Here is a 27,993-nt window from a genome sequence, read left to right as displayed (position 1 = left end):
CGGCGATCTCCTGACGTCAGAGGCGCGCCCGAGCGGCGGAACGGCTGTACCGAGGGCGGAAATGCTCTCGGCGGAAGTGGTAGCTGCGCAAGTCGTGGGCGGAATGACCGCGGGCCGGCTCCTTCGAAGGCTGTTGCGAGCCCCTTCCCGCTCCATGGCTCGGAGCGCAGTCGGTGGCGTGTGTCCCTCTAGGGGCTTGCACGCGGAGCGCGGGCCTCGAAGGCTCTCCATCGAAGGAAATATTGGTAAGGGCCGGAAAGTGGCTGCAAGCCTGAGAGGCTGAGAAAGGGAGCTGGGCCCAGACCCTCCCCCTTCCCCGCGGTCTGTTGCCGTGGGGCCTTTCCCCTCCCAAAGAGGCCTTTGCTTCTTTGATTTTTAGGATGTCAGGCCTCAGTACTCTTCCACAGCCACGAAGTCTGTAGCTAGGGCAAGAGTTCTACCAGCTTGTTCTAATCGAAATGGATGCGACAAAGAGCAGGATATCATTTCTTTGTTCTCCTAAGATAGGGTTGCGAGATTTGGGGGGGGGGGAAAGGTGCTCATTTAAAACAGGATTTCAGATAACGAATACTTTTTTAGTGTGTGTCGTATGCAGTATTTGGGAATACACTAGAAAAAAATTATTTGTCTACAATTAAAATTTAACCGTCCTGTATTTTCTCTGGCAGCCCTACTCTAAGAGTTCCTAAAATTCAGTCATTCAGATACCACTTACACTAATTTTATCGTCTCTCTTCTAGTCCCATATAATTTCTTAACGTTTTTCTTAGAAGAAACTCACTTTTTAAACTTAAAACATGTATTAAAAGTAACTTATAAGAGTAGAGACCCAGTATCTTAAATAAAAAGTAATCATAAAGCGAAATGAAAGCAAGACACTTAAGTTTAATGTTAATTAAATTCTGACTTGGTGCTTTTATTTACTAGCTAAGGTGCTGAGCTCTAAAGAGATTAGCAAGTGTTGAGTATTGAAGACATTCTAGCAGCAGATTGAGAATTTCTCATTTTATTCATTCAACAAATAACCCTTTGTGCAACTTCAATATGCCAGCACTGTTCCTGGCCCTGAGGATACAGCACCGAACAGAACAAATAAAAATCTCTGCTCTCATGGAACTCTAGTAGCGATAAATAATAAAACAATATAAAGTAAACAGAGTATTAGATAGTAATGAGTGTGATGGAGAAAATTCAGGGATGAGCGATTGAGGGAAATAGCAGTTTTAAATAGGGTAGTCAAGACAGGCCTCACTGAGAAAGTGACATTGGAACAAAAACCAGAAGAAAATGAGGAAATGAAACCATGTAGGTAGCTGGGAAGAGAATCTTCCAGGCAGAGAGAAGACCAAGTGCAAAGGCCCTGAGGTGTATAGTGTGTTCAGGGAACAGGAGGAAAGCTGTTGTGCTGGAGCAGAGTGAGCAAGGGAGAGAACGGAAGGAGATGAGGTGCAAAGGTAAGGAATGGCTGGATTGTGTAGGCCTTTAGTCCGTGGTGGATTTTTACTTACCATTGGAAAAGGTTTGAGCTGCCAGGGAACAGGATTTGACTTAAATGCTGAAAAGGTGACTCCAGCTGATACTTGGACAGTAGAAGGTGTCAGGAGGTTACTGCAGTGGTGAGTTGCCATGAGTTGGAGCAGGGTGGTAACAGTCGTGGGTAAGAGGCATTTGGATTCCAGTGTCATTTAAGGCAGGGCAAACTAGATTTGGTAACAGATGTGTGGAACGCGAGATAAAAAGATCAATCAGTTTGGCGTGAGCAACTTGAAAAATGGGAGTTCCGAATTTTCTTAAATGGAGAAGAATGGGAAGAACAGACTGGGGGCAGGGCATGGTTTCAAGATCCTGTCTTTAGGCATGTTAGGTTTTTATGTGCATATTAGATATCTAAATGGAGATGTTGACGAGGTAGTTGGTTATATAAGTCTGAAGTTCAGAGTCTCCCTGGACTGGAGGTACAAATGTAGATGGTATTTGAAGCCAGGAGACCTTGTGTGTTGATGGAAAGGACTAAGCTGTGGGGCACCCACATGTTAAAGAGATTGGGGAAGGAACCAGGCAAAAGAGACTGAGAGGGAATGACCACTGAGGTTGGAGCAAAACCCAAAGAGAATGATATCTTGGATGCTAAATGAAGAAGGTGTTCAGGGGGTGAGAATGTTCAACTGTGTAATGCTGTTTAAGTAACAGAGCTTTTTGGTGAACTTGAGAAGGACAGTTTTTAGGGGCAGTAGGGGTGAACGTCTGATTGGCACAGGCTCAAGGAAGATGGGAAGTGAGGAACTGGAGTCAGTGGATTAAGACAGCTGTTTGGAAGTTTTCCTAGAAAGGGGACACGTGGGGGTGGCAGCTGAAATGGGGAGGGTTTGAGGGGGTGGTTTCCAGTTTTTTCTTTTTGTAAGAGGAATAGATCATGTTTGTAAGCTGGTGGAAATGGTCTAGTAGAGAGGGGAAAAAGTTGGTGAAGCAGGAGACAGGATATAATTACTGGAGCGATTTTAGTAAGCAAGGAGGAGTGGAATCTATTGCCGAAGTGGAGAAAGGTTAGCCTGAGCTAGGAGCACAGTCTATCCCTAGTAACAGTGTGAATGGCAACAGAAATGAGTACTGACTGGAGTAGGCGTGGTGGGAACCTGGGGAAGGTCTTTTGGTTGTTTCCTCAGTGGAAGAGAACGAAGGCTCAGCTAAGCAGGGTGAGCGTGAAAAGAGAGGAAAGACATGAATTAGCCTAGTGAGTGAGCAAGAGAAATGTAGAGCTGCCAGTTAGCATTAAGGACCCAATTGGACTCAGTGGTCATGAATTTAAAGTGAGACCAGTCACCACATCTGTTTTTTGTGTTTCTCCAGCCAAATCAGAAACATCAAAAAATTGAGAAGGGAGGGTCCTGCTCCCTGCCTCATGGTATTAAAGATGTTCTTTGGGAAACATGCCTCTAAAGGAAGCTCTGTTCTCAGGGCCCAGAGAGGTGCCAAAGTACTTCACACAGTAAGTACTTGGACAGGCCATCAGGCCAAGTTTCAGCCCTCTCTCCCAATGTTCCTGATCCTTGCTTCTTAATCTTTCTTGGTGGATATACTTCTTCCTTACTTTCACTTGAATCAAGACTTAGTACCTACCAGGAGGGTAGACTCCCATGTGGGACAGTTCCTGTCCTTCAAGGAGCTCGTAACCAGGTGGGAGGAGCAGACTTGTAAACATCATTCCTGTACCATGTGATGAGTGCCATATTTGTTTGGGCATGGGAACTCAGAATCTCTGGGGTAGGAACTCCCAAGGGGGAGACGAGGAAGGAATGTTCCAGGTACAGGAAGTCATATTTGCTAAGGAAAAGCCTGAAGAAACGTGTAGTTTTAAGAACAGGGATGTGCCTGGACAGCAGAACAAGAATCTGGAAGGGTATACCAGACTGTGAACAGTGTGTGCAGCATGCTAGGAGTTTGGTGTAGGTGGTGAGAGGCTACTGAAGACTTGAGGCCGGCATGGGCCATGACCAGATGCATTTTTTTTTTAAATTGGCCTAAGGAATGAACAGAAAGCAGGCACTTTCTTTGTCATTTGCTGCATTACCCATAGTGCTGTTCATCCATTGTGTGGAGTGAAGGAGCAGGAACAGAATTCGGAGTAGATGGACTAGTTTTGAGGCTGTCGTTGTAATAGTTGGAGTGTGGGAAGATGCAGGCCCAGACAGAGGGAATGGAGAGACAGAACAGAATGAAGATTGGAGAGGGATTTTGAAAGTGGGATTGACAGGACTAGGTGGCCACTTGGAGGTGACAGATAGAGCATAGAGAATGACAGGTTTATAGTTCACTGAAAACTGAGGAAGGGAGTAAAGGAAGAAATAGTCTGGGGAGGTAAGAGTGGTAGATTTGGTTATCAGGTGCCTCTGAGACATACAGAGATGTTCTGAGCTCGATTAGGACATGTGCCTGAAATCGAGAGAGATGGGACCGAGATTTCAGATACGGAAGTTGTTGGTCGTGGGGGTGGTTGTTGCAGCCTTGGAAGTGAATGCACTTGCCCAAGGAAAATGTGACTAATGGCAAGTGGACTGGGGGCCCCTAATCTGGCTGCTTCTAGTTTCACCTCCTACTGCTCTCCATCACCCCACACACCGTGATGACTGTCCTCAGGCAGAATTAGTCACTGCCTCCTCTGTGTGCTCTCATAACATTTTGTACCCACAGCTGCTGCAGCGCTTGGGGTCTGTGGGGATTGTTTGCACATTCAACACCTTCCCTGGGTTGGCCACTTAGTGTCTTGCTCATCTTTGCATCAGCAGCACCTAACCCCCTGCCTGACCCCTTGTATTCTTTCGGTGTTTACCAGATGCTTGACTCCCGTGCTGTGATACCGTGTGGAAGTTAGTCATTGGTGCCCACGGAGGGAATATTTTCAACTGCTTTACAGTCAAGTCAGGAGTGAGCGTGTTCTCTAATCACAGGTGGCGTCCCCAAACAAGTCAGTACCCCTCCAGGACAGCTGAAGAGGGGAAGGGAAACCCCTGTCCTGACTGAAGTTAGATATGTTTAGAGGGGCTTTTCCTGTAGTCGTGCTGCTCTGAGTCCTGTTGATCGGCTCCTGTAAGCGCAGACCGCAGCACGCAAGGAAAGTGAGGCCGTCAGGATAATGGCGCCCAGTATGAGTTACGAACCATATGCCATGTGTGATTGAAAATCAAAAGCTTGGTGCCTAGAATCCCTTAAGAGCTAAGAAATAAAACAGTCTCTCTTCTAAGTGTATTCATGGCTACAGAGTATTATTGCCTCCCCAAACCAGTTATTTTATAATTACAGACCTCAGTTGAAGAAAGGATTGCTGTGTGAGATACTGGCAGTGAGTCATCTCAGACCATTCTCACTTTGATTTTCTAAGACCCAACCAAAAAAGAAGAAACTTGGTCACTTTTACAGTCTAGAGACTTGTACATAAAGCAGAGGAGAGAGCTTCCCTAATAGCATGTTCCTTACGTTCTAACGTCACTAATGTGCATCTATTGCTTTTATTGCATATAAACAATTGGGCGAAGAATCCTGGGGAAAAAGGCCTGTTTGTTCTAAACGTTGTATGTTGGAGTCTTTGTGTCTGTGATTCCCCTCATTCCATCCATCTCCATTCCTGATATCTGGCTAGATACTCAGGATGCAAAGGGAGCAAGGTCAGTGTGTGCCTTCAAACAGCAAGTGGAGAGAGTGACGGGTCAGCAGATAATTAGAACGGGGTACCTTGGTTAGCCCCCGCCCCTCCGCGAGGTGGAGCAGAGAGAGCTGAGAAGACGACAGCGAAAGGATGAATCAGGTGGTGCGCAAAGTAGTGCGGGGAGGGTTTCCAGATCAGTGACGGTCTCACACTGAACAAGAGGGGTTTGGAGCCTATGCTGGGAGCTGAGAGCAACTTTTTTTGTTGTTAAACATAGTTTCCCATGGGAAAAACAGTAAGAGCACTTAGGGCAAAACGGTATTAAGTTTCTTTTAAGCCTGCTGAGTGATTTTTGTTAAGTTCGCCCAGAATACTTTTGGGCTCAGATCCTTTCTGATCCTGGGTACTTTGTTTCACGGGTGGAGTATAAGCTCCCTGAGGGCAGGGCCTCAGCCTAGTTCATCACTTTAGTCACAGTACCTAGCACTTGGTAGCTCTTCCGTAAACGTTCGGTAAGTGAGTGAACGAGTAGACGGATCCGACCTCAAACCTAGCGCCTGAAATACATGCTTTGAATATTCTTTGGAAGACTTTATTTTGTTCAAGGTGGTTTTGTATTTATTGCCTTAGTTTGCTTTTTGGTACAAGGTTTCAGAATTGGATTTTTGCCATGTTTTAAATTTTGTTCAGGAGAGGAAAATGCCTGGAGGTGATGTTATGTTTAAGAGGCTTGCTTGAAACACAGCTGTATTACATTGAAAGTAATACATTATCTCGGGTGTTACATCAGATGCTATCTAATTGCTAGATTTTAGCAGAATGTAGCAATAGCAGGCATCATGGTTTATAGAAAAATTTGTGGAAAGAAAAAAAATCATGACTTAGGAAAGGATGAAAATTAGCAACAGAACTCTTTGATGTAGCTTGTGGAATGACAATCCTGGTGCTAATAAAAATCAACATGTTGAACTAATAGACCCTAAGGAAGTACCTCCTCTCCTTTTCCAAGTCATGGCACATATAGTAAAGTTCAGTAATAGCTACGGTCTGGAAGGAGGGTTTGATTCTGAGATCTGATACCTCCCAAATCTCATGGTATTAAAAAGTATCTTGAGAGATAACAATGAACCTGGGATCTAACTAAATTGTGCTAGTGAGATCATAAGAGGCTGGTGCTCTGCAGAGAGACCAGACAACGGAGGACTTTGCCTTGTTTGCCCAGTGCTGCATGGAGAGGAGCGGCTTTTGGTGGACATGAGTGTTCTGCTCCCTAGGCGGAGGCCACTGTAGCAGGAAAGAAGCACCACTCTTATGAAGCTCCTGGGAACACTTTAAAACGTATGTCTTAAAAAACAAAACAAAAAAACAGAGGCACGTGGGTGGCTTGAATAGTTAAGTGTCTGACTCTTGATTTCGGCTCGGGTCATGATCTCAAGGTTGTGAGACTGAGCCCTGCTTTGGGCTCTGTGCTCAGTAGGGAGTCAGCTTGAGATTCTCTCTCCCTCTCCCTCTCCTCCTCCCCCTATAAATAAATAAATAAATCTTAACAACAACAATCAGAACCCAAGCAGGAAGAAAAAACTTAAGCTTAGGTATTATAGCACTAAAAAACCTTAGGCTATATGTGGTTTTATTATGAACACATAACTTTGAATTTCTTTTAAAATTATTCCGTATTTGTGGCTGGTGCCAGGCACAGCTGAGTTCCACTGGAATACAGCTTAAGAAATACTGCCGTATGGCCAATGCCCCAGGCTCTCCAAGTGCTAGAGCAACCTGGATGGCACAGCTCTTAGGACCTGCAGCCACCATTTACTGTCATTCTTTGCTGAAACTGGCTTTTGATTACTAAACTGGCTTTCCAGAAGCTTTTGAATGGGCAGTGGGGTGCAGGGTAGGAGTACTGCCCTGGTGTAATTGTTCCAGTAATTGGAACTGTATATTTCCCATTACATCAAATTTGTTGGCATTCCGGGTTTTGTGTGTTTAAAAGGCATGAGTCGGTTTCTCAGAGGCCTGACTGCTTTAGATGAACTAATAGTGTCTGATCTCAGAGGTGAAGCTGGCACTCCCTAACCCTCGGGGCCCTTCCTTTCTACCTGCAGTAGTTTCTAAGATTGTTTTTAACTTTTAAAAAATGTAGTTCTAACAATCATTCGATCCCAGCAATCTCAATTGCCTTAATCTTTCCCTATTAATTAAAATAACTTTTTGGCTGGTAGGCAGGGACCATATTTTAGATTTAATCAACAACCTGCAATCTAAATTTTGCCCATCTATGCCAAATATTTTGAAGTAGGGGCTACTCAGAGCAGGCAGGCATCTGATAATACATAAACTCAACTAATTTGTAATTCCTGTCAGTCTGTTAGGTACTTCATGACAAGCCTATAGGCTTTTTCAGTAGTCTGGCATGTGGTTTTAGAACCTATATATATATTTTAAAACCACCTCCGTTGATTTTGATCAGATTGCTCTGGATTGCAACCTCAAATATAAGTAGGCATTAGGATCACTTGGGGCATACTCATAAATTGGATTCCTAGGTCCCAGCCCCAGAGAGTCAGATCCTGTTAAGAAACCAAAATTAAGACCCATGAAGCAATCAAACCACTTAAATGCTAAACATGTCGTAAGCAGTTAATAAATAGTGTGATTCAGTTGCCCAGTGTGATAGGAATTCCATGTGAGCTAGAGACATTCTAAACTTCATGGAAGAGGTGGGGCCTTAGGCTTGGTAGGGGGAAAAGGGTTTAGACACAGGCCAGGAAGAGCAGGGGAAGGCATTTATTCACTGAAGTGTGGGAAGAGCAGAGGCTGGGCGGATGTGCAAAGGCGCACACGGGCTGGGTGGAGGTGGAACTGAGAGATGAGCATGACTGTACAGAACACACAGATTCGTGGTGTTTGTTCTTACCCTGTGTTGTTCAGACGGGAGCTGGAGTGCTGTGTGATCTATGGCACATATCGGATGTGTGGGCTCTTCTGAGCCATCCCTTCATTCCTGATCAGTAACCGTGAGTGGCTGATAGAATTGACTTGAAGGGTGCCTCCATTCCTTCTTTTGGTTCTATTTGGGTTCCTCCTTAGGGTAGAACTTGGTTGAGAAAGATCGTCTCTGATAGAAGGGATTGAACTCCAAACATACTCCTAACTCGTTTTTTGATTTTTAACAAATGTCAGTGTCAGAGGGAACCAAAATTAGTAATGTATTAAGTGTTTTATTCATTCAGATCATTGTGCTGGGCTCTGAGTCCACCCTTTTGCCTTAGAGGAGCCCCATCTTCTACCTGGAGAAACAGAGTAATTACAGTTGCAGTGATGAATTCTTACCCAGAAAGCCAGGCCAAGTATAAAGGATGATAAGCTGATCCAGCTCAGAGGCATCAGGGTCTGGAAAAGCTTTATACAGGAAGGACATCTGAGCAGAATCTTGAAGATTGAGTAGGACTTGACCAAGTGAGGAGAGGGGGTGCTCCAGGAAACGGGAACAAAGAGGCAAAATCACATTTGTGGAAAAGAGCATGGCATGATTGGAGTTGCAAGGAGTTTGGTCAGCAGGAGCTCAGGGTGCTTAAAAGAAGCTGAGGCCAGAGAGGTACACGGGGGCCAGATCTTGCAGTGTCTCGTAGACCATGCTAAAGGGTTGGATTTTTCATGAAGGCACTAGGAAAACTGTCAGAGTTTTAAGCAGTATTACTTTGTGTTCACTGTGGCTGCAGTATGAATGATGGAGTAAAGAAGGCGAAGCCAGTGTCAGAGAGGCAAGAGATGAGAGCCTGATCTTGAGCTTGGAGGTGGGAATGGAGAGAAAAGGACAGATGGGGCAAGTTTAGAAGGCAGGTGCAAAAGGACTTGGTGGTTACTTGAGGTTTGGCAGAGGAGGGAGAAATTCTGGCAGTGAGCGATGCTGCTGCCATCCCCTGAGGTCTGGGATATGGGAGGCCATTCAGTTTGCTGGGGACGAGGATGACTTCATTCATGTAGGGAGCAGAGTGACTGAGGTGTTTGTGGGACATCCAAGTGGAGATGTCTGGAGAACCCTTGGAGTGAGTCTGGAGCTCAGGAAGGTGACGGGCCGGACACTGGCACAAATGGGAAGAGATGATTTGTTATACTAGGTTGGTTTCACCTCCAGAATATTTCTCAGAGCAGCCACTACTTTCCGCCTCCTCTGCCATCCCTTGGGTCAGGCTGCTGTCATCTGCTGATTGGTTTGCCTGCCTCTGTGTCAGTCCATTCTTACACAGATGGCAGAGTGATCTTTTAAAAATGAGGCGGAATCTTATCATTTCCCTGCTTAAAATCCATTGCCACTGACTTCCCATTGCCCTTCAAATAGACTCAAACTTCTTACCGTGCTGGGAGGTCGGGCCTGATGTGGCCTGACCTGCGTACCTGCCTCTCTTCACGTCTTGAGCCACTCTTCTCCCTCACTTGTTCGTCTTCTACGCCCAGGCTTCTCTTCTGGCCTGTCCTACCCCAGGTTCTTTCTCTTTTCCCTGCCTTTGTTTCTGCGGCTCCCTCTGCCTGGTTCACCCTTCCCCCACACCTGGCCTGGCTAACTCCTCACCTTTCAGATCTTACCTCAGATCTTTTCCTTCAGAGGAACCTTCCCGGTCTCCTGAGCTGGATTAGAGCCATCCTGCATTTTTCTGTGCTAGCACTTAACAATTTGTTGTTAGTTATTCCGTGTTTGTTCAGTGTCTCCCATACAAGCTCCGTGAGGGCAGAATCCATCCTGTGTTTTGTTTACCATTGTACCCCCAGTGCCGGACAGTCCTGAGCCCACAGTAAGCACTCCAGTAAGTATTAGTTGGGTTTGTTGAATGAATGAGGGTCATAATCTCAGTTTTTCTTTCCTGAAAAACTTGCAGTTTTTACACTGTCACAGAATAAATATAATTCAAGCCTTACAACTTAAGTAGATGATCTCCTCTTCCTTTGGTAGTCCTGTTACATTCTCACCTGTTACGAAAAACTTTGCCTCTGAGAGGTTAGGGCATTAACATTGCAATCAGATCTTAAGGGTATTTTCCCTCCCAGTTGCCTGTATTAATTACGGTGAATACAGGTTAGCATGGCCTGATCCATCATCGGTCGGACGCTGGTATGGTGCTGAGTTTTGAAATTGGGAAAACTGGGACTTGTTGCCTTCTGTTGGGCCTCTGTGCCAGCGTGGAGTAGCAGCCTTCTACGGCCGGTGTGGGAAGTGTCCCAATACGTGCTGTTTGCATTGCAGCTGTGGGAAAGTCCACCTTTGTGAAGTTACTCACGAAAACTTACCCAGAATGGCACATGGCTACAGAACCTGTAGCAACATGGCAGAATGTCCAGGCTGCTGGCACCCAAAAAGTAAGTCTTCAGTTGTGGTGGGTAGTTGGCAGGCATGGGTGAATAAACTAATTGTAATAATCTAATTTGCTCTGAGTAGGTCAAACAGCCCAGTTTGAGTCTCTTTTTTAAAATCCTTTCATTCCAGAAAGCAGACCACATATGCCAGAGAGGATATGACTTGTTTGAATATGTTGAGTTTTGATTTTTGTGGTTTGCACATGTCTACATAAGTGGCTGCCTCTGTTCTTCGTGGTTTCCCAAAGTATGTCCAGCCGTCCTGGCTTTGTCATTCCTGCCCTTGAGTATATTACTGAAGCTGACCTTCAGCATTAAGAGCTAATTGTAGTGATTTTAACTTATTTATGAAGTGTTAGAAATTGGAAGGGACTTCACGAACATCTTGTCACACTCTGAGACAATGCGGAAATAATAGCTAGCATTTATAAAGCACGCACTTCGCCACATACTGTGCCAAGCAGTGTACATTTCACTTCTGCCTCACGGCATAGGACCTAGTGTCAGGTCTCCTGCTTTGGGAAGGGCGGTAGGGTTGGTTTCAACCCCAGCCGGATCCATGTGAGTAGGGAAGGACCAGTTTGGATGTGAACCCTAGGGGTAGCTGAGGGAATGGCACTACGTTGCCTCAGTCTCCACACATTCCTCCCGTGACCACCAAGAATATTTCACTGAGTGGCTCGTTCTGGTTTTTAACAAAACTCTAATTGTTAGAAAGTACTTGTGTGAGCCACTTTGCATCCCTGTGACTCTGAGTCACTGGTTCAAATTCTGCCTCTTAAGTTTTTAATTTCTCTACATGATAGCCCTTTGTATAATTGAAGGTAATTCGTGATTTGTTTGCTCTTTCTCTTCCTTTTTTCAAGCCAAACACCCATTTTCTTCCAGACTGTTCTCATTCTGAAGTAACTTTGTCTAGGTGATAAGCTCCAGTTTGTTAGTTTCCCACTTAGAATTTACTAAGAGTGGTACTCTAAATGGTAAAGAATATCATAGAACTTGTTCTAGGTGGCATTTTTCTGTTATTCCAACTCAAAATTGTGTTACCTCTTTTGGCAGGCACATCATGCTTATTGTGGATATATGTTTTTTTAAATTGTCTCTGTGTATATGTATATGTTAGTGAAGTTAATTTTCCATTTAGAAAATAAATTACATATCTTTCTCTGAGTATGCCACAGGTCATGTGTTGTGGGAATTTAAAAATACGTCCACAAAGTATTTGTTGAGCTTTCCTTTAAGAGGTAGACCCTAATTCTCTCCTTGAGTGAGTAGCGACTTGCTTCTGATGAATAGAATGTAGCAGGAATAACAGTGGGACTTGCTAGGGTAGCCAGAAAAGGCATTGTATCCTCTACCTTGTTCTGTCTTGATCACTTCGGCTCTGGGGATGCCAGCTGCCATGTCATGAAGCGTCCTTGTCTGTGAAGAGGCCCATGAAGCAAGAGATCGAGTCCTCCTGCCTGCAGCAGTGTGAGTGAGTCTTCTTGGAAGTGGATCGTTTGGCCCCGGTCTTCAGATGACCGGCCTCAGCCAACATCCCCACTGAAACTTCATGAGAAACCCTGAGGCAGAGCCGCCGCTAGGCTGTGTCCGTATCCGCGCCAATAGAAGCTGAGATAATGAACATTTTTTGTTTAAGCCACCAAACTTTGGCACAATTTGTTTTGCAGCAGTAGATACCTAATACTCATGTAGTCCTGTTATCCAGAGGTAAATAGGTAACGTTTTTGTTCTTTTAAATTTCTTTCTCCTTAGGAGAAAATGTATATATTTACATACACCTATATGAATGTATAAAACATATATACATTTACTTTTTTTAAACAAAAATTGTAATTGTTACCTGCATGTCCTTTGATATACAAGGTCTTCCTTTCATAGTAATTTTAATGATTGCACTATACTGTATAATATGATCCTTTAATTTAATGTAATTGATATATTTAATTTAATTAATATATAATGTTATGTGTACTATATGAATTTCTTCCTGTTATAAAAAATGTTACAGGGATGAATATCCTTGTAGCTACATCTTTTTTCTTGTTAACAGCTACATTTTGTATACTTCTGTATTTTCTTAGGGTAATCTACAGTCGGAATTTTAATGTCCAAAAATTGCACATCTTGTTGATTATTGACACTGTTATGGTTTACAAAATTTTCCTTCAAAAAGTTGTACCACTTTCCCCATACTTTTAGCAACACTGGGTATTACTTTTTTTTCATTTTTGCTAATATGAGGGGCAAGAAAACAGTGTTATTTTGTTTTACATTTCTTTGATTACCAATGAATTCAACATCTTTTTTATATTTATCAGCCATTTATTAGTATTCTTTAGTGAATTGCCTATTCAGACCTCTTGCTCCCCCCCCCCCATTGAGATCTTCAAATTTTTGTAATGGCTTTATAAGAACTCATTGTATGTTAAGTATCTTAATTCTTTGTCACATACGCCTGACCCTTTCCCCAGTTTGTCATTTTTCTTTTATCTCTATATATGATGTATTTTGCAATGTAATACATTTAAGTTTTTATGTAGTCAAATCTGTCCTTTTTTTCATAATTACTGCCTTTGATGTTAAAGTTTTAAAAAGACTCTCACAATCCAAAATTATAAAAACATGTACCTACATTTCTTTCTCTTGCTTTTATGGTTTTACTTTGTTCTTTATGTGACTTTAAAAGTTATAGGAGGCTAATTTTTCCCAAGTCATTATTTACATTTCGTAGTAGTATTCTTGTTTAGCTTAGTCCTGAGTGGTTATTTAATTCTTATTATTGTGACTGGGACCTGTTTTCCCATCATCTTTTTCAAACTGGTTATTATTGTTTTAAAGGAAAGCAGTTAATTATTTAGGAAAGCAGTTAATTGTTGTGTTTGTCTTGTAATATTGTTTTGGTTTTTTTTTGCTTTATTTGCCTGAGGTTTCAGAAAATAATAGTTTTCCCTAAATACTTACCATTTGTAAGCGTTCTCCAACATCCATACTTCACTTCTATTTTCTCGTTTAACTTTATTGGGTAGAAGTTCCAGAGCGCACTAACTAACAGCACTGGTGGTAGTCAGCGTTATCTTGTTCTGTCTTTAATGAAACTACCTCTACTGTGTCAGTGTTAAGTTTCGTGATTGTTAATCGTTTCACAAATCATGTGGAGGAAGTACCCTTCTAATTACTAGGATAGGAACTGTTTTCCTCAGGATCAGATGTTGACTTTTCATCAAAAGCCTTTTTTAGTATCTAGTGAGATAACCATAGGGTTTTTCTTTTTTTAATCTCTTAGTATTAGTCAGTAGATTTGAAAATGGTACCATCTGTACATTCTAGAAGAACCCTCTTGATTGTGGTATACTATTCAGTCAATTTGCTAATAGGTTGTTTGAAATTTTGCATGTATATTTATATATTTAATTGGTATTACTATTTTTTGACAGGTTTTACCATCAGGGTTATAAAAGGAATTGAGAAGTTTTACACTGTTTTAGTGTAGGAATTATCTGTTCTTTGAAGGTAGGATAGAAATCATTTTTTAAATAATATGGATCAGTGCTGTTTGAGTGGAATAGTTACTGGACGACTATGTCTTCCTCAGCTGTTATTCAGGGTTTGTGGGGGTTTTTTGTTTTTGTTTTTGTTTTTTACCTTCTTGAATCAATTTTGATAACCTTGTTTTCTTCGAAAATTGCCCTTTTATTGAGATTTTCAATTTTAATAGTATAAAAATAGTACCTGGGGTTTTTTTATGCTTTAATCCAGAATTACTGTGTTTTCTGTGTGATGTTGCTTGCTTGTTTGTGTTAATATTTGGGGAGGGATAGATTTGCTAGGTGATTGTCTCTGTTCTTTCTTTAAAGACCCAGTTAATGGATTTTATTAATTCTGTGGGGACTTGCATTCTAATTCATTAATTGTGGCCTTTAAATTTACTAATTTCTTTCTAAGAACCTCTTTTTTTTTTTTTTTTTAAAGATTTTATTTATTTATTTGACAGAGATAGAGACAGCCAGCGAGAGAGGGAGCACAAGCAGGGGGAATGGGAGAGGAAGAAGCAGGCTCATAGCGGAGGAGCCTGATGTGGGGCTCGATCCCATAACGCCGGGATCACGCCCTGAGCCGAAGGCAGACGCTTAACCGCTGTGCCACCCAGGTGCCCCCAGAACCTCTTTATATTTTTAAAGCTCTTTTAGGTTGAATGATTAGTTTGCGTATTTTTCTTTTTTTCTTTCCTTAATAATAAAGCATTTGCAACTGAAAATTTTCTTCATGTGATAAGCTTTGGACTTGTCTTCTAGAGTTTGACATACAAGATTTTAACTGAAATATCTAAAGGATTTGTAATTGTAGTTTTTGATTTATTCTTTGCCCTAGAATTATTTTTAAGGTATTTTACATTTTCTGAGTAGATTTTGTGTGTGCATTTTTTTGTTTGTTTGTTTACTCTAATTTTATTTTGTTATGGTCAGACAACATGGCTTATACAGTTTCTAATTGGGGGAACTTACTGAGGTCTTGTTCATGGCTTATGTATGATCGATTTTTATGTATGATCAATTTTGGTAAGTGTGCCATGGACTTTTAAGAAAAATATATATTGGGGCTCATGGGTGGCTCAGCCGTTAAGTGTCTGCCTTCAGCTCAGGTCATGATCCCAGGGTTCTGGGATCAAGCCCCGCATTGGGCTCCCTGCTCGGCGGGAAGCCTGCTTCTCCCTCTCACACTCCCCCTGCTTGTGTTCCCTCTCTCCCTGTCTCTCTCTGTCAAATAAATAAATAAAAATCTTTAAAAAAAAAAGAAAAAAAATATATTATCTCTCAAGTATGAAGTTTGATGTGACATATATTATAAGTTCTAAGATGCCATTGATTCTAAGACACATAATCACTTTAATAATACTTCTAAGGAATAATTAAAATGTCTTTTAAAGTTTAACTTAAACATTGTAAGATATACCTCAATTTCAGATATGTGAAAAATAATAATGACTTAATAACAATTTAAAATAAGCGCTCATTTTTGGGGTGTACTTTTTATATTAAATTCTGAGAAAAGTGTTTTAAAGTTTGTGCTTTTATTTTGTCTATTTCCTTGTATTTTTAATCGACTCTGCTCTTATGTTTCTATATTTCAGGGCTTTATTATGCACGTAAAAAGCTTCACAACGCCTTTGTATAGTCTTTATTGGTTTATTAGTAAAAAAAAAACAAAACCCCTCTTGTATCATTTAATACTTTTTTTAAAATACAATTTTGCCACATCTACTTTCTTTTTATTTGCATCTATTTGGTGGATTTTGCTGTCCCTTTGTCCTTAACCAATATACATCATGTTGTCTTAGGTATTTTTCTTGCAGGATTTTTAGTTTTTACTCAATGTTAGGGTTTGCCTTTCCTGGGAATTTTTCTCTTTATTATAATTACGTTTAACTTATTTCTATCACCTTATTTTGTGCTTTCATCTCCTTTTTCTTCCTTTTTTCTATATTTAATATTTTCTTTCATTTTTCTCCCCTTTATTCATATGGGAAACTTCACTATTTTTATCCTAACAGGGGAAACATGTACATGTTTAAACCTATCTTTCAATGTTAATGGAGTCTCTGTGAAAGAGAAAAAGAAGCCAAAACAGAACTCTTCTACTTTTTTATTACCTTCTTTGCCAGGTATATTGAAATAATCTAAAATTTTGTAGATCCAGAATGTTTTTACATTGTGAAATTTCCTTTTTAACAATAGAAATGTGGCACTGAGTTTCGCAGCCACATAAATAGTAGTTCCTTAGTTACCCCTTTAGTTATACTTAAACTCTGTTCAACTGGTTGATCACTGACCACTGTTTTCTCATTACCACATCTTCCCATTTCTTAATTTTTCAGTTGGTTGAAATATATTTTAGAGAATTTTTTCAGAAAGGGCACGTGGGTGGTATAATTTGAGTGATTGCTTGTCTAAAAATGTCCTCCTTTTGCTCTGGAATATAAAAGGTAGTTTCTGTTGTAGAGAAGTATTATATGGTTCTGATCTTTTTTTTTTTCTTTTTAATAAGTAATTCATGTGATTTCCCCACCATTAGGTTTTTGTTTTGTTTTTATGAATTGCCAGTATTTTGGCAGGAGAGGTCCAGTTTTGGATTCTTGTACGTGTGTGTGTGTGTGTGTGTGTGTTTATAAAGCTGTGTATGTAAATACATATGAAATCTTTTCTGGTACTCTGTGAATTTTTTTGGTGGAAAGTCTCACGTCTCAGAAATTTTCTTTAATTTTTTTCTTTTAGCTTTTCTATCAGATCAGTTCCTTCTTACTAGAACTTCTAGTTTTAAACTTTGTTCTTAAATACCTAGAGATACTACATGGTTCTATTAGTGATTCTCAGTGATGATGAGATTGGATGAGAAGGAGACACACACCTTATGAGTAACGGTCTTCCTCTGCTCGTGTCTTTGTCGGGGGTGGCATTTCCCCTCTCTGTATTGGACTCTTGTCTCAGAAGGAAAATCGCTTCCTTAGGTAGCTTTGTCTCAGCTACAGGTACTGTGGAGTTGTGGATCATTTTAGCTCTTGTTTGGAAAGTTGTTTGATACAGAATTATATTAATTACTGTGAGGTGGAGCACAAGTGACATTACATCTTGATACATCTTTCCAGAGGAAAAAAAGGAAAGGCAAAAACACCTTCGCACGGTACTACAGTGTACATTGGATCTCCTCCTCCTAACCTATATGTCTCCATTTCTGTCACAATTTTTTTTTCTCTTAGTTTAAGGAAAATTTCTTGAGCTGATGTTACGTATGACATTCACTAATGAGGTTTACTGCCGTATACAGTCTGCTGGTGACTGTCTTCATAAGGTGCTTTGTTTTGGCAATTGCGTTTTTCTCCTCTAAGAATGTTCTTTCATATTATTCATGTTTTTATGACAGCACGTTCTTATCGATGTGGCAAAATCTTGTATCTCATTGAGATTTTTCTGTTTTCTTTTGTTTCTGGCAACAGCTCTGTCTCCTAAGGGGCTGCTTGTCCTGAGCAGACACACTGGTTTTCTCCCTTTGAATTGCTGCATATTACTATAGCCAGTCATTGTCCCTCTCTTTGCTTATATGTTTGAAGGGATGTTTGTATTTGTTCTGTAGCTGAGATAGGTTCTTTCAGAAATTGTGTAGGCCCTGTACAGTATTTTGTTTCAGAACATTCTCCCTTCGGTAGCCCAAAGGCTGCTGATAGAGTAGCTCCCCCCTAGTCAAGCTAGTACACCTGTACCCATAGCACCTCACTCTGTCCAGTGGGCTTCCATGCAGTCTCCTAACTGTGCTACACCCCAAGGGCTCTCTGCTGTCTCTGGTGACCCCATTGGAGACTCAAGTGGATTCAGATGTGTCCCCCTGCCTCTACTTCCAACTCTTAACCGGGGGGTCATTTGTGAGACTGCTATGTGTTTGTGAGTTGGAGGATTGGAAGGAGGGAAAACATGTGATCCATTCTGCTCTACCTGCATTGCTCCCAGTGAAGCGTTTCAGAGGGCTGGGATCCTTCTTTGGAATCTGTGGTTGATACTTAGCCAAACTGGACCACTTGTGTTTATCTAACCTGTTCCCCCTCCTCTATCTTTTTCTTCACCCAAATGTGCTCTTAGTCCCCATTTCTATCTGTGGAAATTCCATGTATCTTTTACTTCCCAGTTTGTGTTTACATGGAGAAGCGTTAGATTGACGTTAGAGGAAGCCAGGTTTGAGTCCCTGTTCTGCACTTACTCACCTTGAAACCTTGGCCAAGTAAGTTGGTTAACCTTTCTGAGTGTATTTGTCCCTCAGGAAAATGAGCATAACAATAGTGCCCTCTTCATGAAGCTGTTTTTGAAGATTAAATGACATAACAGCGCAGTGAACACTGAAAATAAATCTTAGTTTTGTTTCCTGTACCCCTTACAGCATCGAGCCTATGTAGCGCCTCATCCATGTAGGCCTTCAGTTAATGGAGATTGAATGAATTCACTTTTGTGCTGAGTCAGTGGCAGAGCCCAGGAAAGAGTCCAGGGCTCCCGAGTATCCCTCATGTGTTCCCACCTGCACATGCTGAGTAAGTGGGTCTTCAGATGCATTTCAGAAAGTCTCCAGAATGGAGGAGGAAGGTTTTGTTTGTTTGTTTTAATCCCTTCGGTGAGACAGAGAGAATTCTGGTTGGTTGTTTAGTTGGATTTTCAAATAACCCGTTGCTTTCTTGTCTGGGTTGAAGTTTTGTAAAGAAATAGCCACGGATGGAAGCTCAGAAGAGAGGCGGTGGCGTGTGAACATGGGAGGTTTGATTGCAGGGAGTCTTAGATGGCTGTTGGGTAGCTCCTGGTCACACGGACTCCACAGACCAGTCAGTGAGTGTCTTGAGTGTATGCACGGTTCTTCCTCTGCTCTTCGCTGCCGTGTTCAAGGGGCCATGTCCTCTCCCTCTCAGATTCTCATGTTATCGGTAGGAAGAGCTCTTCCTTGATCATATAGCTTTGACTAAACTGGGGGATATGATTATATCTTTTTAGTAGAAGGAAACTTTTGTAATTGCTTCCCTCATTGATTATTAAACCATGGTGGTGGGTAGTAAACACCGTGAGGTAAATATACCTTCTAGGAAATTCCCCTCTTTTGTAATTTTCCTCTAGGCCTTCACTGCCCAAAGTCTTGGAAACTTGCTGGATATGATGTACCAGGAACCAGCACGATGGTCCTACACATTCCAGACATTTTCTTTTATGAGCCGCCTGAAAGTACAGCTGGAGCCCTTCCCCGAGAAACTGTTACATGCTGAGAAGGCGGTACAGATCTTCGAGAGGTCCGTGTACAGTGACAGGTAAGACCCTGAGCCCTTCGCTGGCACTGCATGTTTTCCCTTTTTGCTCCGCTGTGGTTATTGATAATTGTACTTTTTCATCATCCGTTTACTTCTGAAGATGCTAAGTTGGTTACCCACTTACTTCCAAATGAGACAAACTAATTCTACTTCTTAGTGTTTCCATAAAACCTCCTAGAGGGAAAAAAGAAGGGTACACTTGTAAGTGTCATATAAGTTTTTTAAACATTATCTCAAAACCATGTAAGATATGTAGAACAAATCCTATGGGCTACATAATCCTTCTCTGCCCCAAGAGAGAGTTTAGTTTACTCTTTATAAAAGCTGAATATGTGAATTACAAGTGGTTGAGCTGTAGATTTTGGTTCTTTTACAGTTGTTGGGTATACTCCTGCATATGTTTCCCTCCCCTTTCCCAGGCCATGCCTCCTGGACTAGGAAGGTGAATTACATATAACCGTCCTCGTTGCTTGGAAACATATTCACCATGGCTTTTTGATTTCCAGCCCTTTAGTGAAGTAGTCATGTGAGAGACCCTTCAGAAAAAGAACTACTTTGTTTAGAAGTTACAAGATCTTAACATTTTCTCGTAAAGGAAGAGATGAGAATTGATTTTGCTATAGGAAGCTACACATTCTAGGTGTTTTCTTCAGAGGGGGCATTTTTGAGATAGAAAGGATAATTCATTATACATTCTAATCGCGATGGTTATTTAGACCCTTTCCCGTCTTTAAAAAATTCATTCATTCATTCCTTTGCTCAGTGCAGATTATTAAATCCCCATATGTTCAGGCACCAGGCTAGACCCTGGGGCTGCAGCAGTGAGCAAGGCAGACCCAGTTCCTGCCTTCAGGGGAACCCTAGTGCAACGGGGACTCTGAGATCGCACACGTGCTCGTGTGTGTGATGTGTGTCCCAGAGGAGGGTGTTTGGGAGAGTGGATGACTGGGCGGAAGAAATCCAGATCGTTTCTGTTTGAGTTAAAAGAATAGTATGTGGTTTTAGAACAGGGACCCTGGTGCCGGGGTCCTTAGGCTCATTCTCTGTGGCATCTGCACGCGGACTGCAGTAGTTCCCTCCCCTTAGTCCTCTGCACCCCAACTTTCTCCCTCCCCATTACCACTGGCTGTGGAGAAATAAGAAAGGTGCTCATTCTCAAGAAAGGGGAGGGCCCCTGTTAAAGGGCTTATTAACAGATATGTCCTTTCTAAGATTTTAATTTCTAAGTTGCCTGTGAAGAAGCTGAAAATATTTTTCAGAAATTGATTTACAAAAGTCATCTTTCTATGTTGCCTTCAGCTAGACTATTATAGCTAAACCATTCCAGATCGAGAAAGTTGACTTTGGGAGCTCCTAGATTAATTTCCTCACAGCCTAGCAAAGAAGTAGGTATAGTAACAAAGATGTCTTGAATGCTTTGCACCAGTCACTCTTCCAAGCACCTTGTGAGTACTACATACAGTCATCTCAACAGCGCCACGAGTCAGGCTCTACCGTTATCTCTTTGTGCAGAGGAAAAAATGGGCTGAGGGAGTTTGATGACTTGCCCATGGCAACACAGCTTGTGAATTTGGGGGCCAGGCTCACACTCAGGAGTGTGACGCTGCCACCCATTCTCTTAATCGCAACTCTTGCAGCCTTGTGGTGTATACTTCCCTGGGCCATTCGTATACAAGGATTCTGAATTTCATTTTCCCAGAAGTGGCCAGTTGCTAAGCGTTGCCTTAGAAACTGGAGTTCATTGTTTAGGATGTAAATTGTGTTTTGTATCAAGATGCCTGAGGTTTGAAAGCAGAATTGACCCTTCTGAGGCAGTGGTTTCTTGTTAGCTCTGATTTCCTATTTACCAGATGCTCCTTTAGTAGTGGAAGTAAGCAAGGGGCAAGCCAGTTTGATTTTTAGATTGAGCTTTCTTGTACCTGGATTAGAAGCTCAGCAGCAGAGGAAGCAAGTGAGTAAGGGCTCCTGTGTGCTTTGGGGGAGGGTCTGCTTTCTTGTTAACACTGCAGTGAATAAGAAATGCATCTCCCGCTCTATAGGTGACACCACTTCAGTACATTTCCTTCTCCACTTACTAACCACACGAGAGGATGGCTCAGCAGCCTGGAGACCCGGAAGCCCTCATGAGCCCTAGATTGTTTTTTGGTCTGGGGGCTGGCTGCGGTAGTAAAGAAATCTCAGAAGTGTGAGTTTTCATGCACCGTATGCTGTGTGTTCCGACTGGCCTCCAGCAGGGAGAATCACTGGCGACCGATGATAGTCTTTTCCACTGCCCTTGTTCTTCCAGTGGATTAATCCAGTTGGAGAGCTGTGATTTTGGCTTCTAAAGTCGACATGCTATTTCCCATCTTACTGTTGAACAAGGAAGGAGACATAGGTTAAGAATTCAGATTTCTTAAAGATTGATGAGGAGCTGGAAAGGTTAAGTGGCTTGAACAGACATGGAACAAGTTGGTTATTGATTTTTTTGCTTCTCTCCCTTTTGCCTTTCATTCCATTTCCCATTCTGATCCCCTCCCCCAATCCCACCTATATTTCCAACCAGGTATATCTTTGCGAAGAATCTTTTTGAAAATGGTTCCCTCAGTGACATTGAATGGCATATCTATCAAGACTGGCATTCTTTTCTCCTGCAGAAGTTTGCCAGCCAGCTCAGATTACATGGCTTCATCTACCTGCAGGCTACCCCCCAGGTAATGCGGAATGTCAAGCCTTAATCTTCAGGGCTGTCTGAAACCTAAGAGGTGATGTTCTCCAGCACCCGATTTTCTGGTTGGAGAAGTAGATTACGGGTATTATGTGGAGCATGGAGAGCAGTGTGGGTCACACCCTCCCCTTCTGGTATCAAGCACCCTGTTTCCCACAGGCTTTCTGTGGCAGAGGGCTAAAGCAGATGACTGATAAAAGGGGTCCCTCTCCGTGTAACAACAACACAGAGAAAATCAGACATTGTCGTTTTCAGCCAGGGCTTGCAGATTGCTCCTCTGGCCAGGTCACCTGTAGCCAACTGCCTTGGCTTTCCCTTTCTTCCAGCTGGCCCTCGGAGTCTGATGGTCTTGATGGTTTCCTGAATAGGGTGCTGGGAGGAAGTGGAGAGTTTCCTGACCTCACCCTGATACTAGCATAATTAATAGCTGCCTTTTGAATCGTGAGGGTGCCACTGGTAAGTCAGGCTGGACCACAGAAGTTACATTCCCTGACTCTCTGACTTGGACCCTGGAGCCAGCCTGTTTTGGAGCCCCCACAACAGGGGGATGTCACGGAAGGAGCACCAAAATCTCTGACTGGCAGCGATCGTGGACAGCCCCTAGAAACCTTTCCCCTGGAAGGGTCCTTGTTGTCAAATCCGGTGGCTCAGACTAGTGGTCTCTAAGGGCTCTTCTGGAGTGGGATTCTGAGTCAAGGCTGGAGGTATTTTTTGAGAGGTGTGTTGCTCTCAGCTTTTGAGACCCATGTAATGGGTGGTCAGATGTCAGGTATCCTGCATAATCTTAGGAGGAGAGCTCCCTTCTGACGAGAGGCCACACTTTTTAGAGACAGGACTGAACCTTGTGGACAGAGCAGGCCTGAGAGCAGATTGAGCAGGGTCAGCAGATAGTGGGAAGCCCATCACACGGGCTTGCAGGAGCTGGAGAGGAGAAGGCCAGCAAGAAAGTCTTCCTCACTTCTTTGTGCACTTGGAAGGACTGAGAAGGGTACGATGATGATGACAAGGGTGGTGGCGATTTTGATGATGATGAGAGTGTGACTGATAGATATTTATGGAGAGACTAACCGAGGTCTTTCAGCTGGGGCAGAATGACAGGGTTTGAAGGGCTCTTGCAACTTAATGGTAGAAAAAGCAAAAAAAAAGCTTTAAGATTGAATGGGGATTTTGGTGCTCTTTTGATGGTTTTAGAAACAGAGACCCAGGAATGCTGATACCTTCCCCAGAGTCACCCCTGACCCCTTCTGTGAGATTCAGACGTGACTATATCCAAGGGAAGAGCAGAATGGAAGCAAACCACATCTGTGTGAAAAGCCGTGCAGGTGCCCCATACTCTAGTACAGAGCCCTGGGAAATACTGAGTTTAGAGATTGTGAGATGGACCTACGGAGCACATTTTGCTCCTTTCTACCTGCTCTTCCCTAAGTTCTAAAAAGCAAACAAACCAACATAAAAAAATCAGTCAAAAGAGAAATGTCTGGGCCTCAGTGTCACCACCCAGCCCCGTGGAATCAGGAAGAGGGCGCAGCCAGCCAGGCCTTGCTGGCACTGTTGGCAGCATGGAAACGGTGTGCTGGGAACGCCTGGCACAAATGGCACCTGGGTTTGGGCTTGGGAAGCACGGTGGCCAGATCCACCAGCAGTGTCACAGTCCAGTTGCCATCCCAGCAGCCACTCTTCCTGGCGTGGTTGGTGAAGGGGGCAGGTCAGCAGGAGGGTCCCCCCTTGCTGTTCTTAGCCCCACTCTTTCTTAGTCATATTCAGGTGTGTCCTCCCCATGACGACTGAAAGCAGGAGACACAGGACTAGAGCACTGCTTGCGCAGGACTTGTTAAAAAAGAATTTGTTGTGACCATACCAGTAAAACAAGAGTTTTGCCAAATGCTTAAAATAGGAGCTTACCTATTAATCATGCTCCTTGGAATTTACTCCATAAATGTGCTCCCACACAGGCAAAGTGGCTCCTGTGCAAGCCAGCACTGTTTGTAATAGCAGCTCGTTGAAAACAACGCAGGTGGTCATCCGTAGGGACCAGTTGATTGCATTCTGCTCTGTCCGTACACTGGAAAACTCTGAAGCCCTAAAAATGGGAAAACACTATACTAACATAACAGTCTCTAAGACATTAAGTGAAAAAAACTGGCACAGAGTGTGTGGTGGGACATCTTTTACAAGTATGGTGTTTTTTTAAAAGGCGGGGGGTAAGGTGTATATGCATGAAATATTTCCGAAGGCATACAAAAAGTTACCATCGGTTGCGGGTGGGATGGAAAACTGGACCACTAGAAGTCGGGGCTGTAGGGCTGTGTGATGGGAAAGGGAGGCAAACAATGGGAAATGTTTTGAAGCCATCAGCAGTAAGGGTGGGGTGTGGAGGCAGAAAGAGAGGGAAGAAAAAGCAGGTTCATGGTGAAGGAAAGTAGAAAAGGAAGAGATGAAAGCAGGAGACAAAGGTAAATGGAGCTGGAGGATGAGATCAGCACTGCCAACCACGAATGAAGGCAGGCGACGGATGCGTACTGACCACCGGTCTGCCAGCCTAGCACTCAGCCCTAAACAAGACAGACTGTGGCTCCCGGCCACTGTGCTCCCTGTGCAGGCCTCCCTCTGTCTCCTGCTACAGTGGAAATGCCTCCGGTGGCCTGGGTTTCCCCAGGGCCTACCAAGGTGCTCGGGAGCTGGTAGCAGAGATAAAGGGGGAGCTCCTGCCCCCTCTGGGGAATGTCCTTCTGACTGCTGGGGCCCAGTGGCTCCCTCCTTTACCTGCACTGCTGCCCTGAAGGTCCAGACCTCACAGTTTAGCACTTGATTCACTGTTTTCCATATTGTTATATTTATTATCATCTAAATTATAAAATCCCAAGGACAAGGACTTCATCTAAGTTTGGGATGATAATTGATTAGGGGAAGAGATCGATGAGAAGGAGTAAGTGCTAAAAGTATTAACCTGTTAAATCTGTCTCCATTAATCAATCTGAAAAGTTGGACATAAGCTCATAAATGAAATTTATTTACATGATTTTGTCTCCTTAGAGGAAAGGTGTGGTGCACAGCAAGGATTCTGCATCTTCGGGAATATTGTGCACTTCATTTGGGGCTAAAGTTTACATTGGGAATAAAGTTTTTTAAGTGTTTGAAAGAGGGACTACCCTCTTTCAGTGGGTTAATCCACCTGTTCTTCCCAGGACATATGACATTGAATGATGAAATGTTTGCCAGGTGGCGAGAGGAAGGGAAGCGATCAGGCAAAACAAACTTGTGGAGCAGAAGTCTCAAGGTGGGAAAGAGCTTGGCCTGTCCCGTGGGTCCGATCTGGCTACTGCCCTGAGCCCAGGGAGGAGCTGAGAAGTTGAGGGAGGGGTAGGAGGGGTGGCCAGAATCCGGGATGGACTTGTGTGGCAGGTAAAGGAGAAGACGTGACATTCTCTGAGCCATTGTGCTTCCAACTTTTCTACCAGGTGAAGGCAGAGTAGAATGATGCACTCTCTGGAAAGGGGGAGGAAAGGAGAGTTAGTCTTAAGCCTCACTTTTTTTTACTTCTTTTTTGACCTATGCAGAGTTTGCCTTCTGCTCCAGAGTCAGTGACAGGATATGAAAGACATTTTCCGATCACTTACCATTTTGTAAATGTGATGCTCCTCCTACTTCCTTGAACCTGGGGCTTTACGGCTACAGGCAGTAGGGAGCCTGGGAGGTGTTCGCAGCAACGAGGGTGCTGCCCTTCTCTTGCATCACTCTGGAAGTGTGGGTGGAGGCAGCTCACTGGGGGGGGAGAGCGGCTGTGGCCAGGAACTTGACACACCTTAACCTTGGTGAATCCTCACAGCTTCCCATGGGGTGAGTGGAAGGGAGGAGAGGAAAGCCCGTAAAGATTTCACCATTCGTACATGTGAAGACAGGAAGTGAATGGTGGATTTTCTGACCTTAAGGCCTGTGCTAATCCCATGCACTTCACCGCCTCCAGAAAGCAGAGAGCCAGAGGACTCTTGCCCTGGTCCAGGTGAGAGGTGATAAGGACCTGACAAAGGCAGAGGTGAGAGAGATTAAAGGGGATTTAGTGACTTCCTGGGTGGGACTGGGAGGAGGAAAAAGCAGGGTAATTACAGCTTCGCAAGGCGGATGAAGTTTGCCATTAACCTGTGATTGAATAAGGAAACAAGAAGTAGAAGCAAGGTCATGGCTTATCGTACCAGGTTGGATGTCATGAGTGGGTCCAGGAGCCCCTGACGACTGCACCGTCACAGCCAGGATAACACATGAGCTCAGCATGGCCTGGGGATTGTCTTTTAGGTTTGTTTGAAGAGACTCCACCAGAGGGCCAGGGAAGAGGAGAAGGGTGTTGAGCTGGCGTATCTCGAGCAGCTTCACGGTCAGCACGAAGCCTGGCTTGTTCACAAGACAACAGAGTAAGTGGAGAAGAGGACAGCACCGCATAGACACCTGCCTCCCTACGGCAAGGTGCTCAAACTCGAGCTCCACAGGCAGCCCCTTAAGAAGGTTCAGAACGTATCAAGTGGTTAGAAACCCAACTGAGAGGGCACCTGGGTGGCTCAGTTAGTTAAGCGACTGCCTTCGGCTCAGGTCATGATCCTCGAATCCCAGGATCAAGCCCCACATCGGGCTCCTTGCTCGGTAGGGAGTCTGCTTCTCCCTCTGACCCCCCCACCCCCGTGTGTTCTCTCTCTCTTTCTCAAATAAATAAAGTCTTTTAAAAAAAATCAAAACAACTGAGAAACTCAATATTAGGTATAATCTGTATATTCTAAGAGGCGTTTTATTAGATTCTGTTTCTCCAGCTTTTTTGTTTTTTAACATTTCCCTAGATTGAACATTGTGATTGATGATGGTGATAGAGTTGACTCAGGGTGAAGGGCTGAAAAATGTTAGAGAAATTGTCCATTTTACTAAGTTGACAGTCCTAGTTTTGGCATTTCCTCCCTTCAGGCTTGGTATGCAGTCCACTTAAAATGTTTGGGGTTCTGACTTTCAGTATCCATCTCAAGACTGAGGAGGAAATTTAGCTTTCCTCTTTGCAGCCAACTTTATTAAATTCTTTAACTGTTATTTACATGCAATTTCATTGAGAAGCCATGTGACTTTAGAACTGTTCTATAGATTATTAAGACGTAGTGAGTATGTGAAGGTTGTTTCAGCTTTCTTTTTTCTGTCCCCTAAACATTCATGCTTCTTACAGGCTCCACTTTGAGGCTCTGCTGAACATTCCAGTGCTGGTATTGGATGTCAATGATGATTTTTCTGAAGAAGTAACCAAACAAGAAGAACTCATAAAAAAGGTGGAGGAGGACCTTAACTCCTGCTTCTAGTGATTTCCCTTTATTGCATTTTTATCTTTGTTTCAGACTTCAGTGTAATGGGTCTTGTGCTTTGTGTTTCAAATTGCATTTCACAGTCCAAAGCCTACGGGACCTTGTACAAGTTACAAATATAATCCCTATTCTCTAAAGCATTTTGGGCTAATAATTGTTAAATAATTGACTTCCCAGCTAACTTCCTCAAAGGTATTTTTGAACTGGGGAAATGCAATTTTTGGATTCTCTTCCCAGCACAGCCACTTCCACTGTATGACCCTGCACAGGTCCCATTTCCTCCCCTTGCCAATTTTTCCTGACTCTCAACACCCCGTGAGCGTGGTTGTGTACCAGTGTGGGTGGACTGTTGTAGAGTCTGCTGAAAATATGAAATTTAACTTCTGTTTTTTCTCTTTCCCACAGGTAAACACCTTTGTAAAGAATCTATAACCAGTACTGGGATGTTCTGGCCGTGATCTGGGCTGAGTTTCTAAAACTGGAAAAATCCTGACTCGTGCACCTGCCATGTCTTTCTACCCCCCGAGTCCTCTGACACTCAGGTCCATGGTTTGTGTTAGCCTTCGACTTTGTAGTTACCGTCTTTTCTATCTCAAGGTCTTCTAAAATAAAATGGAAGTTTTGCTTCTTTTGC

At 43.1% G+C, this 27,993-nt stretch overlaps 1 protein-coding gene across 2 annotated transcripts; it reads left to right on the top strand.

Moving 5' to 3' along the window:
- Positions 1-46: 46 nt before the first annotated feature.
- DGUOK (deoxyguanosine kinase) lies at positions 47-27,993 on the top strand. 2 transcript variants are annotated; one of them, XM_040623314.1, is made up of 7 exons: positions 47-245; positions 10,383-10,495; positions 19,138-19,325; positions 21,871-22,018; positions 26,323-26,438; positions 27,227-27,355; positions 27,765-27,993. In XM_040623314.1, coding segments are annotated over exons 1-7 (879 nt in total). In that variant the 5' UTR covers positions 47-61; the 3' UTR covers positions 27,766-27,993. The 2 variants fall into 2 exon arrangements, with proteins under 2 accessions (XP_040479248.1, XP_008698716.2); XM_008700494.2 differs by having other exon boundaries at positions 49-245; positions 27,227-27,326.

This window comes from Ursus maritimus, unplaced genomic scaffold, assembly GCF_017311325.1.
Source record: "Ursus maritimus isolate PB19 unplaced genomic scaffold, ASM1731132v1 scaffold_6, whole genome shotgun sequence".
Lineage (NCBI taxonomy): Eukaryota > Metazoa > Chordata > Mammalia > Carnivora > Ursidae > Ursus > Ursus maritimus.
The sequence above is the reverse complement of the archived record's forward strand: the minus strand, read 5'-3'. Positions and strand labels throughout refer to the sequence as shown.

What these genes read in the sequence shown, in the direction of transcription:
- DGUOK (XM_040623314.1), top strand. Translation starts at nt 62, where the DNA reads ATGCTCTCGGCGGAAGTGGTAGCTGCGCAAGTCGTGGGCGGAATGACC. An exon ending in CTCCATCGAAGGAAATATTG is followed by an intron (nt 246 to 10,382) that starts GTAAGGGCCGGA and finishes TTTGCATTGCAG; the next exon opens with CTGTGGGAAAGTCCACCTTT. An exon ending in ACCTGCAGGCTACCCCCCAG is followed by an intron (nt 22,019 to 26,322) that starts GTAATGCGGAAT and finishes ATTGTCTTTTAG; the next exon opens with GTTTGTTTGAAGAGACTCCA.